Raw genomic sequence first — 15,060 nt, 5'->3', positions numbered from 1 at the left:
GTATTGTCTGCGCACGGTCTCGAGTCTTCCGTCTCTTGGAGCCGGAATAAGCGGAGTTTTCTTCGCTCTCTGAACTTTGAGGCCTTCTCATCGCGACACGACTGCAAGCCTTTTCGGACATGGAGCGGAGCCCGTTTAAGTACTGCCCGCTCTGTGGGTCCAAGTACCCACACATCGATCTACACCCCGTCTGTAACAAGTGCCTTTCGCCTGACCACGACGACGGAAAGTGCAAATTGTGTGCGCAGTTCCGCTCCAAGAAAACTCTCAAGCTTCGGCGCGCGGTGCGCTTGGAAGCTAAGCAAGCGGCCCCGGATCCGGAGAACATCTTCGGCGACCAGGACGAAGAGGTCCAGGGTCACCATCTACAAATCTCCCCACCAGAGACGGAGGTCGAGGCGGATCCGGGAGACGACGACGGGGTCGCGGGTCAAGGCCTTGAATACGTCGAAGAGGTAGGAGACGACGATGAGATTTATGGGGCCGCGGCAGACAGCTCGGGGGACGAGCTCTGCCCCGAAGGTTACGAAGATACCGACCGGGACACGGGATCGCCTGTCGGCCTTACCCAAAACCCGTTGCCGCAAGCCACAGCCCCGCCTTCGGGCCCGGCTACGGACTCACTTGCTAAGCAGACTGTTTCGAAAACGAAACTGAAACCATCGGGATCGACGACACCTAAAATGGCCGACCCGAAAACGAAACCGAAACTTAAGGACTCGAGTGTCCCTAAGATGGCTGCCGTGCCGGTGAAAAAGACGGTGCCCGCTACCCCATCGGCTCCGTCGACCTCCGGTCCGCAGAAGCCGAAGAAGTCCGTCGATTCCGATGCTGCAAAATCGAAACCGACGCCTGAGGAGGGGTCCTCCAAGAAAGATGGTCGGCACGGGTCAGCGGCTACGACGCCGTCCAAGCCCGCCAAAGTCGGCTCCAAGGAGGCTACGCACAAGAAGTCTGCGCCCCGGACTCAGGAATCGGAGGCGGTGAAGACGGGTTCCGCGCCCAAAGCGCACAAGGCCCACAAGGACGTCGGATCCGAGGGACCGATCAGACCATCCTCGTCAGCGACGAAACCCACTGTGAGTGAGACGTCCCTCATCGCAGACTCACTGCAAAGAATCAGGGAGAAAGCCTTTGCCCCGTCGGCTCCGATACCTTCGCCGCAGCCGCAAAAGGACACTCCAGCAAAGCCTTCTGGGAAACTTCTCTTTCTTTTGCCACCTAAGGAGGCGCCGAAAGCGTTTTCAACCAAACCGGCTCCGAAACAAGTTTCTTCGCCGGCTGGCCCGCTTCCACGTCGGGTACTCGAATCAGAAGACGATTCAGAGCATTTCATCGACGCTGACACAGGCAAGCTGACCCTCTATAAGAGGAAAATCACTTCGGAGCCAGTGGACTCCTATGTCATCCCACTGAAAAAGAAGAGGGTGCCCCTTGACGCCTCAGGCCTCACGGAGCCAATCCAGCCTCCTCCAAGACGGAGCCCTACTCCCTCCCCAGAACACTCTGCGGGTGAGGGGTATGATGAGGACGAGCAGTACAATTTCCCTATCGATGAACCTGATGCACAACCGGATTCATACGATGACACTGGTGACCAGAACACCCAGGGTGTGGGGCAGGACCCGCAGCTCTTTAATGCACGTGCATCCCCGACTGAGGACTCAGCAGGCTTTCATGCACTACTTGAAAGGGCGGCAGCCAATCATGATGTGGACATGCATGCCGACCCGGTTGAGGAAGACTTCCTTTTCGACACCTTTTCAGTCTCTGAAAGGACAGTAAAGACACTTCCTATGCTAAAAGGAGTCCTCAAACATGCTGGGGACATTTTTAAGGAGCCTACAAGAGCGAGAGTGGTCAACCCTCGCATTGAAAAGAAGTACAGGCCTGCACCTGCGGACCCCGCCTACATCCGGGGACAATTGCCACTGGACTCTCTTGTGGTCGCCAATGCCAAGAAGCGTGCCAACTCCCAGACAACGGGTGAAGCTCCTCCCCCGGATAAGGAGTCCAAAGTGCTAGAGGCAGGGGGCAAAAGAGTAGCTGCACAGGCATCAAACTTTTGGCGCATCGCCAATACACAGGCGCTCTTGGCGCGTTACGATAGGGCACACTACGACACCCTAGAACAGGTTGTACAACACCTGCCTCCACAGTTCCAAGAAGCTACACAACTGCTCATTAACGAAGGGAAGCTAATCTCAAACGCAGCCATCAAGTGTGCGCTTGACGCTGCAGATACAGCTGCTAGGGCTGTCAACACTAGCGTTATGCTGAGACGACAGGCGTGGCTACGCATCTCAGGCTTTAAACCGGATATTCAGACAACAATTCTTAATCAACCGGTCAATCCTGATAGTCTGTTTGGTCCAGATGTTGACACCACCCTAGAGAAAATAAAAAAGGACACGGAAACTGCTAAATCCATGGGGGCCCTGCAGTCTCAACAGTTTCGTGGCAGCAATTTTCGTCGCTCAGGTGCACGTGGGGTCACCAGAGGACAAATGGGTCAACAATCCCAGTTCTCAAAAGGTGGAGCACAATCCTCGTTCACGAAACAGAACAAGGGAGGTTACAGGAATAACAGCAACAGAGGTCGCGGCAGAGGAAACAACAACCCCCGCTCCTCTACTCCAAGCAAACAGTGACTCTCTGTCACTGCCCCCCGACCACCTAACACCTGTCGAGGGGAGACTGCAGCAGTTCCTGCCCGTCTGGAAAAACATCACCACAGACAGGTGGGTGCGACAACTAGTCCAGTATGGTTATTGCCTAGAATTGAAGTCCACTCCACCCCACATCCCGCCAAGGCGAAGGCCTATGTCCGCAGAGCACTTGCTCTTATTGCAGCAGGAGGTAGTGGTGATGCTGCAAAAGGGAGCAATCGAGCAAGTGCCGGTGGGAGAGGAAGGCACAGGGGTATATTCCCTGTACTTCCTTATTCCAAAGAAGGACGGATCTCTCAGACCCATTCTAGATCTACGCCCCCTCAACCTGTACATACTATCGGAACATTTCCACATGCTTACACTGCAACAGATTCTTCCCTTGCTAAACCAAGGAGACTTCTTAGCAACCTTAGATCTCAAGGATGCGTATTTCCACATTCCACTACACCCGTCACACAGGAAATACCTCAGGTTCACTATTCAAGGCAGGCACTACCAGTTCAAGGTCCTACCCTTCGGAGTCACAACAGCCCCGAGGGTGTTCACCAAGTGTCTGGCGACAGTAGCGGCGCACCTCAGGAGGCAGAACATCCATGTCTACCCCTACCTGGACGACTGGCTCGTACAAGCCAAGTCAAAGCAGCAGTGCGCCGCGGACATGTCAACTACAATTCACCTTCTTCACGATCTGGGTTTCTCCCTAAACTACCCAAAATCGCATCTTCAGCCGGCACATGTCCGGCAGTTCCTAGGTGCAACTATCAACACCCTGACGGCCATGGCTCAGCCAAACCAAGTCAGGATAGACAGCATGCAGGCCCTGATCCAAAGGTTCAGGCCACAACACTCGCTTCCAGCGAGAGTGTTCATGCAGTTGATAGGCATGATGGCCTCCTGCATCTTCATAGTCCCTCACGCACGGCTACACATGCGCCCGCTCCAGGAGTGCTTAGCGAATCAGTGGACACAGGCTCGTGGACAATTGACAGACCTAGTGTTGGTTACCAGTCGGGCATACGACTCTCTGCATTGGTGGACTCCACACAACCTTTGCAAGGGCCGACTGTTCCAAGAGCCTGTGCCGCAGATTGTCCTGACAACGGACGCATCTCTCCAGGGATGGGGAGCTCATGTGCTCACTTACACAGTGCAGGGACTATGGTCAACGCAGCAACAGAAGATGCACATCAACTATCTGGAACTGATGGCAATCTTCATGGCGCTCAAGTCCTTCATTGTACATCTGTGCAACAAGGTCGTGCTAGTCCGGACGGACAACATGACCGCGATGTACTACATTCAAAAGCAGGGAGGCACCCACTCGCCACAGCTGTCTCATCTGGCTCAGAGCATGTGGAAGTGGGCCATTCAGAGGAACATCTTCCTCATGGCAGAACACCTCCCAGGAAAGGACAATCAGATGGCGGATCTGCTCAGCAGGTACAGCCATCAAATGCACGAGTGGGAGTTACACCCATCTGTCCTCCACCCGTACTTCCAGCAGTGGGGTCATCCGGAGATAGACCTGTTTGCCACAAAAGAGAACGCAAAATGCCAACACTTTGCCGCCAGGTTCCCTCACCCACAGTCGCAGGGGAATGCGATATGGATGAACTGGTCAGGCAAATTTGCGTACGCTTTTCCGCCAGCCCCTCTAATACCGCTGGTCGCAAGAAAGCTAAGGCAGCACGAGATGACTCTCATCCTAGTTGCTCCAACGTGGGCGCGCCAAGCATGGTACACCACGTTCCTCGAACTCTCAGTGGTGCCGCATCAAAGACTGCGTCTCACGCCCAGTCTTTTGACGCAGAACCATGGAGAAATTCAGCATCCAGATCCGCAACAGCTCAACCTGGCGATCTGGCTCCTGAGGTCCTAGAGTTTGGGTACCTTAACCTGCCTCCAGAATGCATGAGCATCATCAAGGAGGCGAGGAAACCAACTACTAGAGCATGCTATGCTGCAAAGTGGAAGCGTTTTGTCATCTACTGTACAGCCAATGACATCAACCCGCTTGATGCATCTATCCCAAACATCATCTGCTATCTGTTGCATCTTTACAAGTGCAATCTGGCGTACACTTCCATTCGGATACATCTATCCGCCATAGCGGCTTATCTTCAGAACAGGCAGCACCTCTCTGTCTTCAGAGTGCCCGCCATTAAAGCCTTCCTTGAAGGTCTGAAAAGAGTCATTCCCCCAAGGACACCGCCAGCTCCAGTGTGGAACCTCAATGTCGTCCTCACCAGACTGATGGGACCACCATTTGAGCCACTGCACTCGTGTGAACTCCAGTTCCTTACGTGGAAAGTAGCTTTCCTTATAGCTATTACGTCTCTGAGGCGTGTCAGTGAGCTGCAGGCGCTCACAATCCAAGAGCCATTCATTCAAATTCATCCAAATAGGGTAGTGCTACGCACTAACCCCAAATTCCTTCCGAAGGTGGTGTCACAGTTTCATCTAAACCAAACTATTGACTTACCAGCATTCTTTCAAAACCCGCAAACGGTGGCGGAAAGAATGCTCCATACCTTAGATGTACGGAGGGCGTTGATGTACTACATAGACAGAACACAACCCTTTAGAAAGACAAAACAACTCTTTGTTGCCTTCGCACCACAACACAAAGGCAACCCAATTTCCAAAGCAGGGATAGCCAGGTGGATTGTTAAGTGCATCCAGATATGTTATCAAAAAGCCAAGTGCACTTTAACAATACCCCCCAGAGCGCACTCCACACGCAAACTGGGGGCATCCATGGCTTTCCTAGGGAACATTCCTTTAGAGGATATTTGCAGAGCAGCCACGTGGGTCACACCACATACCTTCACAAAACACTACTGTGTTGATGTGCATTCCAAGCAGCAAGCAGCTGTAGGACAGGCTGTTCTCAAGACACTTTTTCAGGTTTCTGCAGCTGGCACGGGCAACCGCCGCTGATGGAGGGACTGCTATGTATTCTATGCTAAGATATGAATTTAGCAGCCCACATGCCTCGAACTGAATATGCTACTTACCAGTATGCATCTGTTCTTGGCATGTAGGGCTGCTAACATTCATATCGCCCGCCCTCCTCCCCGGTGCCTGTCGCAGCTGCAGATATACTATTGTATTTATTCATTAGCATGGACATCCTTTACACTTTTCACTCCATCTTCTGCCACAATGGCGAAAAACAATCTGGGGATGGAGCCGATGCCCATGCGCACTGTAGTCCAGGGGAGGAGCCACCTATCTCAGGATACTTCGAAGACTCTTCCAGGACAACAATGTGCAATCATCCGAGCCCAACACTAGGCGGCGATCTAATGCTAAGATATGAATGTTAGCAGCCCTACATGCCAAGAACAGATGCATACTGGTAAGTAGCATATTCAATCCTCCTTCTAGGTTTTATAGGACTTTATTGACCTACATCGCAACTTAGTTTAGGTTGTCCCAACCTTTTCTTTGTCTTCGCACCTTTACTATTATTTATTGCTGTGTTCTCTCATGCTTTGCTTTGTGTGCCTACTTCAATATTCTTCTGAGAAATCCCACTCTATTCGGCGTTTCATTCTTTCTTGCTTGGCTCAGCACCATCCAGCCCTTCCACTTACCCTTGCTGAGTGGAACCAGATTCCGTCTCTCTTCTGGGCACATGCTCCCTGTCCCCACTGGGCACCTTTATCTCCCTCTTCCCTATTGCCTATATGAGGGCTGTCCTGTTAATCTGTTCTAGGAACTCCGCCTTGCTCAACCAGCCAGCCATATCCTCTCTGTATTTTGGAAATAGCAGACTAACGTAGGTCACAGTTACAAAAATGATGATCCCTGCTATAAGGGGCATACCAGGCAATTTGGGAGGGCCTGTTCAGTTGAGGAGAAGGGTCAGTGCTGATTGGCATAAGGCAGGTCTCAGTATAGAATGGCACAGTGAGTGAAAAACAATGGTTTGGAGTGCTACCCACAGTAATTGGCAATCGTTAGACTATTTTTAAGCCTTCTTTTTGTGTGTTTACCAAATGATACGCGCAAAGAACCTGAAGATGCTAGCATCCTTTGGGGCTTAGATAAGACCCCAACCAACGTAAAAGCTTTTATATGCTGGTACTTAGTAAATAAATAACATTGGGCCCTAAGGTCAGTGATATCCAACAGGCAAGCCCATTTGCCACACAGTAAATCTATACTTTAATCTTGTACGGCTGACTCCACTCTGTCACGCAAGCTGGCAAAAAACTGAAGGTCATGAATGGCGTAATACCAACTGTAGTACTACACCTAGGCCTAACATCCAAGCACAAGATGGATCACGACAGACTTGTATCTATTCACCTACAAATTAATGAAATTGAGATGAATTTCGTCTTAAACAAAGATAAATCCTCCTAATTCACCAAAAGAGAAGGAGCTGAACAACGCTTATAATATTCAAGATAAGAGGCCAAATAGCTATTGCCCTGAAGAAGTCCAAGAGGACAAAAATCGTTGGCTACGGTTTTATCCATTGTGAAGGAGAAGTCGCGCATAAACAAATTGAAACTTACCTGCCGAATTGATGTTGTGTTTAACTGTGCAGTAAAAAATACTAATGAATGAAAAAAATCATTGATGTAACTATACTGTACTTGTGTATAACTACAAATAAGGGTCCTGGATCAGTCAGTTTCTACACAGTAAATCTATAGCTCAAGGCTAGTGTGAGGAAATATGTACTACATTTGTTGTAAACGGACTGTCACTGGAGTAGTGTCGGCAGAAACCAAACTACAAAGTATCCCTTTTTTTAAAATGATACCCTTTGCTCTAGTGTCTTTTGCATCTGGTTCACAACTGGATGTATAACTTTGCGGGTTTCTGCAAAACCTCTGTGCCCACTATCCAACCACAGAATCCTCCTTGATCTGCTGCAATGCTTGAACTTCTTTTGTGACTCAAGACTGCATGAGTCTCATGTCTTCTTGTGACTCACTTCTTTAAAAAATCCAGTCAATGCTTAATTAAAAAAAAAACGAAAAAGTGCAGGGTCCCAATTTGTGCTTGGAAGCCCGCAGTCAGGGCTACTGAATGCTAGGGTTGTAAATAACAAGGCTACCTGATGTTGATTCCACCTCCTGCCTCTTTTTTCCAATACCCTATGCTTCCTGTCTCTTTATCGTGTTCTTACATGTTACTTTTCATTCTAGCTTTCACACTTTGTTACTGTTTATTCCTTTCTTACTTTCAGCTTTCCTCCTGCTCTGCGTCAAAGGTCTTACAATGAAAAATGAATCACAGCCCTCAGAAATGTGTGCTGGTACCCACTTCCTGCAACAATCGGTGCACCGCATCTTTTTGTCCAAGCTTTAGTTACCCAGGATTTGTGTTGATCTTCCTCTCGTTTATGGACCATGCTCCTCTCCTGACAGGGTAGTACAGCTTCCCCTTTTTCCTGACAGGTCACAGCAGCAAATTTACTAAAAGTTCCAGGACTTCTTCCTAGTCCTTATGGACCCATCTGCAAAACTCCTGTGTTTAGAGTCATCTTCCAGTCCTAATATTTGCTGGTGGCAGTATGTCTGACATTGGGAAAGTGGTGGAAGAGCTGCATGTAAATGCAACTTGAACAAGCACTTGCAATGCAATCGTTCTCGCCTTTGGGACCTTATATGTATTTAGCTATGCAGCACATTAGCCTGGATGCTTAAACATCTACTGTTCTTTAACATGGAGGGAAAATTAGCACCAAACTGCGTGACACACCGGGTATGTGAACACATGGAGAGAAATATTGCCTTTCAGCGGTAAATGCTATAGCCCAAAGCTCTGTTTAGAATATAAAATCAGGGCCTTCGTAGTCATATCACTGAAAATCCAAGATTTGAAAAAAATATTATTGTCTACGGGTGCTCATGGAAGACAATTTCTATGGACTGGAATCTAGAGAATGCTAAAGGGATCCTGGTATTTTACTGACCTCTGCTGATCGTTTTCTATCAAGACAGTTAAATAGAGGCAGTTGAACAGAAAAAAAGTCCCTAAACTGAAGCAGACCAGTCCTAGGGCTGATCTCCAGAGTCCACAAAGTACATACGAATATACTAAAGTATATACAAGAGCTCTCGAATGCTCGCCCTAAAACCAAGGTTGTGATTAATACCGTTAGACATCCAATCCCTCCTACACCCGGAGCAGTTTGGTTTCATGCCTCATAGGAGCACCAGGCTGAATCTACAACTCCTCTATGGTGTAATGCATGCGGTGTCCCAATACCTGGACACGCCGACAGCACTTCTCTCCCTTGATGCTCATATGGCGTTCGACAGTGTCGAATGGGAGTATCTCTCTGCTGTCCTTAACAAGTTTGACTTTGGGTCGACCTTTCGGGCATGGGACCCGGCTTCTCTACACGGCACCGAGGGTGCAGGTCAGGGTGAATGGGACTATGTCCAGAGTCTTTGGCCTTGGTAGAGGGTCTAGACAGGGGTGTCCGCTGTCCCTGATCCTATTTTTCGCTCATGCTTAAGCTGCTGGCATCCTGGGTGGGGAGCGACCCGAGGGTGCAGGGTATTGATACAGGAGGGTGTTGGGAGGAGCGCATCTCCCTATATGCTGACGATGTCCTGCTCTTTGCATATCGCCCCAGACAAACGTTCCATGGGCTTATACATATTCTCAGAACCTTCGGGAATTATTCCGGCTACAGCGTCAATTGAGACAAGTCCCTGGTATTTGTACTTGCGGGGTAGGCACCGGTGCTGACATCGGCTTGTACAGACCTTACATTCAAGACTTGTTCAAGTACCTCAGCATATGGATTACGAAATCCGACTCGGACTTTATGCGCCTGAACATCCATGCTCAACTGGACAGATTGAGAGGGGATGTTGCCCACTGGCGAGGCCTACCAGTGTCACTCATGGGGGGTGCAGTTTTATTTAAGATGATGGCCCTACCGTGCTTCCTGTATGTGCTCCAGAATACTCCCTTTGTGGTTCCGGAGAGTTTCTTCCGTGCAGTGGAAGCAGAGCAGCACACATTGTAGTGGGGGAGCCCCAGATAGCCCTACGTAAATTGTAACTAGGGGTTTATGAGGGAGGGTTGACAGTACCGGACCTTGAGAAATATTACTGGGCGACCAACTGGTCAATATTAATGGATGGGTCTTCTCTCCCACTGAAGAACCTGCATATCGGGTGGATCGTATGGCCATGGGGAAGGGCACCTATCTTGCTGCCCTGTACAGGAAGAGGAGGGGCAACTCTCGTCTTCCCACTCACACGGAGACAGTGTTGGTGGCATGGTGGAAGGCGACAAAGATGATGGGGTGGGAAGCTAGGCTGTGGGAAGGGGATTTCTTGTTGGAGACTGCACGCCTGAAGGGCCTTCTTGGGTGGAGTTCCATTGGCATAGATCTGCTGGGGGATGTTTGGAAACAGGGGAAGATGCTCGACTTCTCAGCCATGCAAACGGAATATCAGATGAGGGGGAATGTTTGAGAAATCTGGAGGTCAGGCATGCCTTATATTGCCATTTAATGGAGAGGGAGTGGTTGCCGGAGTACTCTCCGCTAGAAGATAGACTCCTACTCGATCCCATGGTGGACAAGGCCATCTCACTTACATATAAAAAGTTAATTAATAAATCACCCGATCCGTTGGGACCGTTACGAGAGGCCTGGGAATCTGTTGTCGGGCTCCCTGTAGATGACGACTGGGCGGAGGCCCTACAGAGCCCCAGAGAGATAGCAGTCAGGGCACAGTTTTGCCTGGTTCAGCTCCGGATTCTCCATCATTCCTATGTCCCCAGTACTGTGCAGCATCGAATCCAGTTTTGTGGGTAGGACAAATGCATGAGGGGTTGCAGTGAGACAGGGACGTTCCTTCACATCCTGTGGGCGTGCCCATTGATACAGAGGTATTGGGAAGCCATTGCGCAGGTTATGTCTGAGGTGATGGGCTCCGAGGTCCCATTAAACGCCAGATGGTTTCTCCTGGGAGTAACAGGGGAGGTAGTGTGGCCCAAATGGGCTACTATTTGGCTAGCGCTGGCGGGAGCGGTGGCCATACAAAATATAGCTACACTGGACTAGAGGCCCCGTCAATTGAAGGATGGGAAAGGGATCTTGATTGGTGTCAACAAGCTGAACATGTGGTGTACCAGAGCAGAGGATGCCCATGTAAATGGGAGGCATTGATGGCTTTCCGGGGGGATTTATTAACTGATTGAGGGGTATGGTTTGTAGGGGCGCCGGGAGGGTGGGGGGCAGGGTTTGGGGGTCCACTGGAAGAGTCTCGAACTCTTAGTGGCCTAAGGGTATGACATTTGCTATATACTGTACTATTATTGCTCGGCTGACCCACTGCTATGTGTATTGTCTCATTAAATGGAAAGCTTTATTTTGTTAATAAAAAGATGTTTAAAAAAAATACTGTTAGACCTGCATTGAATTTTGTAAAAGGTACCATTCTTTAAGATGGCTTGATCACTTTGCATGCCCTCACAAGATATCTCTCAGTAGGAAATGCTAAAATAAATTCCTAACCAATTACATTTGAGATTCTTTGAATGTTTTTTCTTTTTATTGCAGCTTGGGGTTCAATATCATTCTTTTTGGGCTGGGATCGAAGAGAAATTTGCTTGAGAAGTTCCGTACCTCTCTTTTGCAAGATTCGCCCCATATTGTCATTAACGGGTTCTTTCCCAGTATCACCATAAAATCAGTGAGTAATGTTCCAATCTTAAGATACTGGATGTTTTTTTGGAATAACTGGGATCCTGATGGTAATGTGAAGAGAGAACTCCAACACATAGAGTTTGAAAAGAACAACATTCATTAAAGTATAAGGTTTCTTGGTTATTTAGTGTCCCACATTGCACAGAAATCACAGTGAATACTGCTTTATTGAGGCTCTGTTTAAGCTTTCTCATGAGTAGATTTTACCTGCTGCACATCCAAGTTTAGTGTAGTGAATGTGCACAGAGCTGTCCCTTATTACATAGTAGTTACCATTGATGTGATCTAGGCTCAGATTTATCAAGCCTTTGATTTGTCCTTGCATCATGCAAGGCGATGCAAGAACAGTGCAAAGGCTTCAGTAATATTTACAAAAAATGTAAATGTAAATTGATACTTGTATAGCGCACTACTCACCCGCAAGGGTCTCAAGGCGCTTGTACGAATACCGCTGTGGAACCCATCCTGGCTTTCCCTGTGAGGTGTCCACTCCTGGGCACCCCCAAGGTGGAGGCCAGGCATCCTTAGCGTTGTGGGGGCCGTTGTGGAGATTAAGCAAGCTATTGCCCGGAGTTGCAGAGTGGGACTCCATGATTGGAGTAGGCACCGAGGCGAGAATTATCAGGTCCGTGGAATTTTGAGCCCAAGACCCGCCGAGGTGGGGAATTGAACCCTGGTCCCGGGCTAGACCTCTGCATCAGGGTCTGCCGCTCTAACCATTGAGCCACACTTCTCCACATCTACAAAGCCACGCAGGGCGATTTGCACCACCTTGCATGGCTTTTTAAAGAAATATAACACAATGCAGCTGCTTGCAATGCGTGTCATTACATTACAAGCTGGGAGGTGTTCCATGGGTAGAGCATGGTCGTTTCCCTGCATCCACCCATGGATTATGGTCCATTCCCAGACCTACTAAATCTAGTAAACCTGGGAATGTCTCAAAATGCTACACATCAAACCTAGATCATTCCTAGTGTAGCATATGATCTGTATTTGGATTTGCTTGCATCTTACAGGCAGAACAGGAAAGTCTTAAAGATTGCCATGGTACTTGGGAGCAAGTCTTATTTTTCGACTTGTTAGTATCAATCATAAAATTATACAATGGACTTCAGTGACAATATGAAATGCTGCCAAAACAGATTTTCATTAATTATATGTATGTATCCACTATATTCCATTCACTTTTCCAGAACCAAATGCCAGCGCACCATGCAAGTTCAGTTGGCAAAATGTTTATTAAGATTCTATTGTAACACACCATGCTCATGTAAGGAAGCCACTATCATGATTGCCGTTTTTAAATATGCTCACATGCAGAATCCCACAGTAAACATAGAAAAGATACTACTTTTACTTTTTCAAGTTTTATCATGCAATTTGGCTTTCCATTGCAATTAAGCAATAACATTCATGTATTCATTCCTTAAATGTATATACACGAAGTAATTTTTTAATAGCATTTTCCTTCTTCCTTTCAATCTTTTGCTATCATTTGACTAACTGAAAGAAACAGTTACTTATAGATTCCTTACCTTCGAATTACCCCCAAGCGTCAGACTGGATCCGGAAAGTTTTTTATCAGCAGTACCCCTGCGTGTCGGAAGGTGGTGTTGGTCGACTCAGCGTCCGTTATCGTGCTCGCCAGGATGGCATCGCGGTAGCTACATAGACGCCAACCTTGCGCACTGACGTCAGTTCTTTCTTTTTCCGCGCCAGCATGCGCAGATCCGGAAAGAGCGGTACCCCCAGTCACTTTTTGACTGACTTTTTCTCGACTTTTGTCGACTTTGTTTCTCGAGTATCGACTCCTGGTGCACGAGGGATGCCCGGCTTCAAGGCCTGCAGTTCCTGTAACTGACTGATGTCGGTAACGGATCCGCATCGCGTTTGCCTCAACTGCCTGGAGCGCGACCATGACCCCAAGTCGTGCTCCGGCTGCCGGACCATGGCCCCGAACTCTTTGCGGGAGCGGTCCCTAAAGCTCCTCGAGGCCCAGCAGTCGGCTCCGCGTCGTTCGAGGTCCCGGTCGAATAGGAGGTTTAAGGACCTGTTGCGGTGCCAACACCATTCTTCATCTAAGTCTCCACACTCGGGTTCAGGTAAGTTGAAGCACAAAAAGAAGTCCTAGAAAGCATCATCGCTCTCTGACTTCTCCCCTTCCGTCGGCCGACGCGACGAGGGATGCGGGTGGGTCCACCTCCCGCGGCTCCGTGTGAGGAGTTTGAGTTTAAAATATTTCTAAAGCGCGCGTACACCAGTCGGTTTCACGGCGCTGTAAAGTACTGAAACCCCAAAGGGCAGGATTAACGGGAAATAGGCAGTTTTAAGGAGAGAAGGCTTGTGTAAAGAGAAAAGTTTTTAGCGCCTTACGGAAGAGTGTGTAATGGGCGCAGGATCTGAGGTGAACCGGGAGAGAGTTCCAAAACGTAGGGGCAAGTGTGGAGAATTTCGAGCCTCGCCATTTTTTGCGTTTGAAACGGGGTACTACGAGCAGTTGTTGGGCGGATGAGCGTAAGTCCCTGGCAGGGACATAAGGGTGAATTTCTGAAGAGATAAAAGCAGGGGCCGAGCCGGACCGGGCTTTGAAGGTGATGCAGCCCAGCTTGAACTGGGCTCGTTCTCTGATGGGGAGCCAGTGTAGGGACTTAAGGAGGGGGGTGACGTGATGTGATTTGGCCAAGTTGAATACCAGGCGGGCCGCCTGGTTTTGGACCAACTGGAGTCGTCGCATGCTGTAAGCGGGCATGCCACAATAAAGGGCATTGCCGTAGTCCAGGCGAGAGATGACCATCGCCAGGACTATGAGCTTAAGGGGCAGAGAAAGAGAAAAACCGAGAGACTTTGCGGATAGTACGGAGAGAGAGAAAGGACGAGGACACAACAGAGCTGACTTGGGAATGAAGGGTGAGTTGGTCATTCAGTTTGAACCCAAGAGTTTTTACAGAGGAAGGGGAGGGGGACCTAAGGAGGGGGGCCAGAAAAGAGAAGACCAGGGACTGGAGCAACCACCTGTCAACACCAACTCTGTTTTGTCGGGGTTTAACTTCAGGTGGTAAGATCATAACAGACTGGAAGTTGGCCATGGACTCGGGGGATGAGGATAAAGAAAAAATGAGCTGGAGGTCATCCGCATAGTTGTAGACGGAGACCTCCCACTGTTGGAGGGCAAAGATAAGGGGGGAAATATACAAATTAAATAAAAGAGGGGAGAGGGAGGAGCCCTGGGGAACCCCGCATTGAACAGCACGGACGTCCGCCGAAAAATCACCCAAGCGCACTGCCTGGGTGCGGTCTCTCAGGAAGGAGGACAGCCAGACCAAGGCCGAACCTCCAATCACCGCCGCTCTGACACGGGAAAGTAAGATGGCATGATCAACCGTGTCAAAGGCGGCGGAGAGATCGAGGAGGACCAGGGCCTGGGGATGATTGGTGTCCATACCCTCTCTGAGGTTGTCGAGGACCGATAACACTACGGACTCCGTGGAGTGTGCGGGGCGGAACCCAGCCTGACGGGGGGCTAATACCATGTTCTCCTCCACAAAGGTACTGAGTGTTCTGGTTACATGGCGCTCCAGTGCCTTCGCCAGAAAGGGTAAAAGTGAGATGGGGCGATAGTTAACAAGAACTGAAGGGTCAGCGCCAGGTTTTTTAAGGATGGGCAGGATGATGGCCTATTTGAGGGGT

At 49.3% G+C, this 15,060-nt stretch overlaps 1 protein-coding gene across 3 annotated transcripts in view; it reads left to right on the top strand.

Moving 5' to 3' along the window:
* ORC2 (origin recognition complex subunit 2) overlaps positions 1-15,060 on the top strand; it is a 334,428-nt gene that overhangs the window by 232,463 nt on the left and 86,905 nt on the right. For all 3 annotated transcript variants that reach the window (XM_078680185.1, XM_078680186.1, XM_078680187.1), the window contains one exon: positions 11,224-11,356. In XM_078680185.1, coding sequence (XP_078536311.1) covers positions 11,224-11,356 — 133 coding nt within the window. The remainder of the gene's footprint in view (positions 1-11,223; positions 11,357-15,060) is intronic.

This window comes from Lissotriton helveticus, chromosome 3_1 (genome assembly GCF_964261635.1).
Source record: "Lissotriton helveticus chromosome 3_1, aLisHel1.1, whole genome shotgun sequence".
NCBI lineage: Eukaryota > Metazoa > Chordata > Amphibia > Caudata > Salamandridae > Lissotriton > Lissotriton helveticus.
This window is presented reverse-complemented; position numbering and strand designations above follow the sequence as displayed.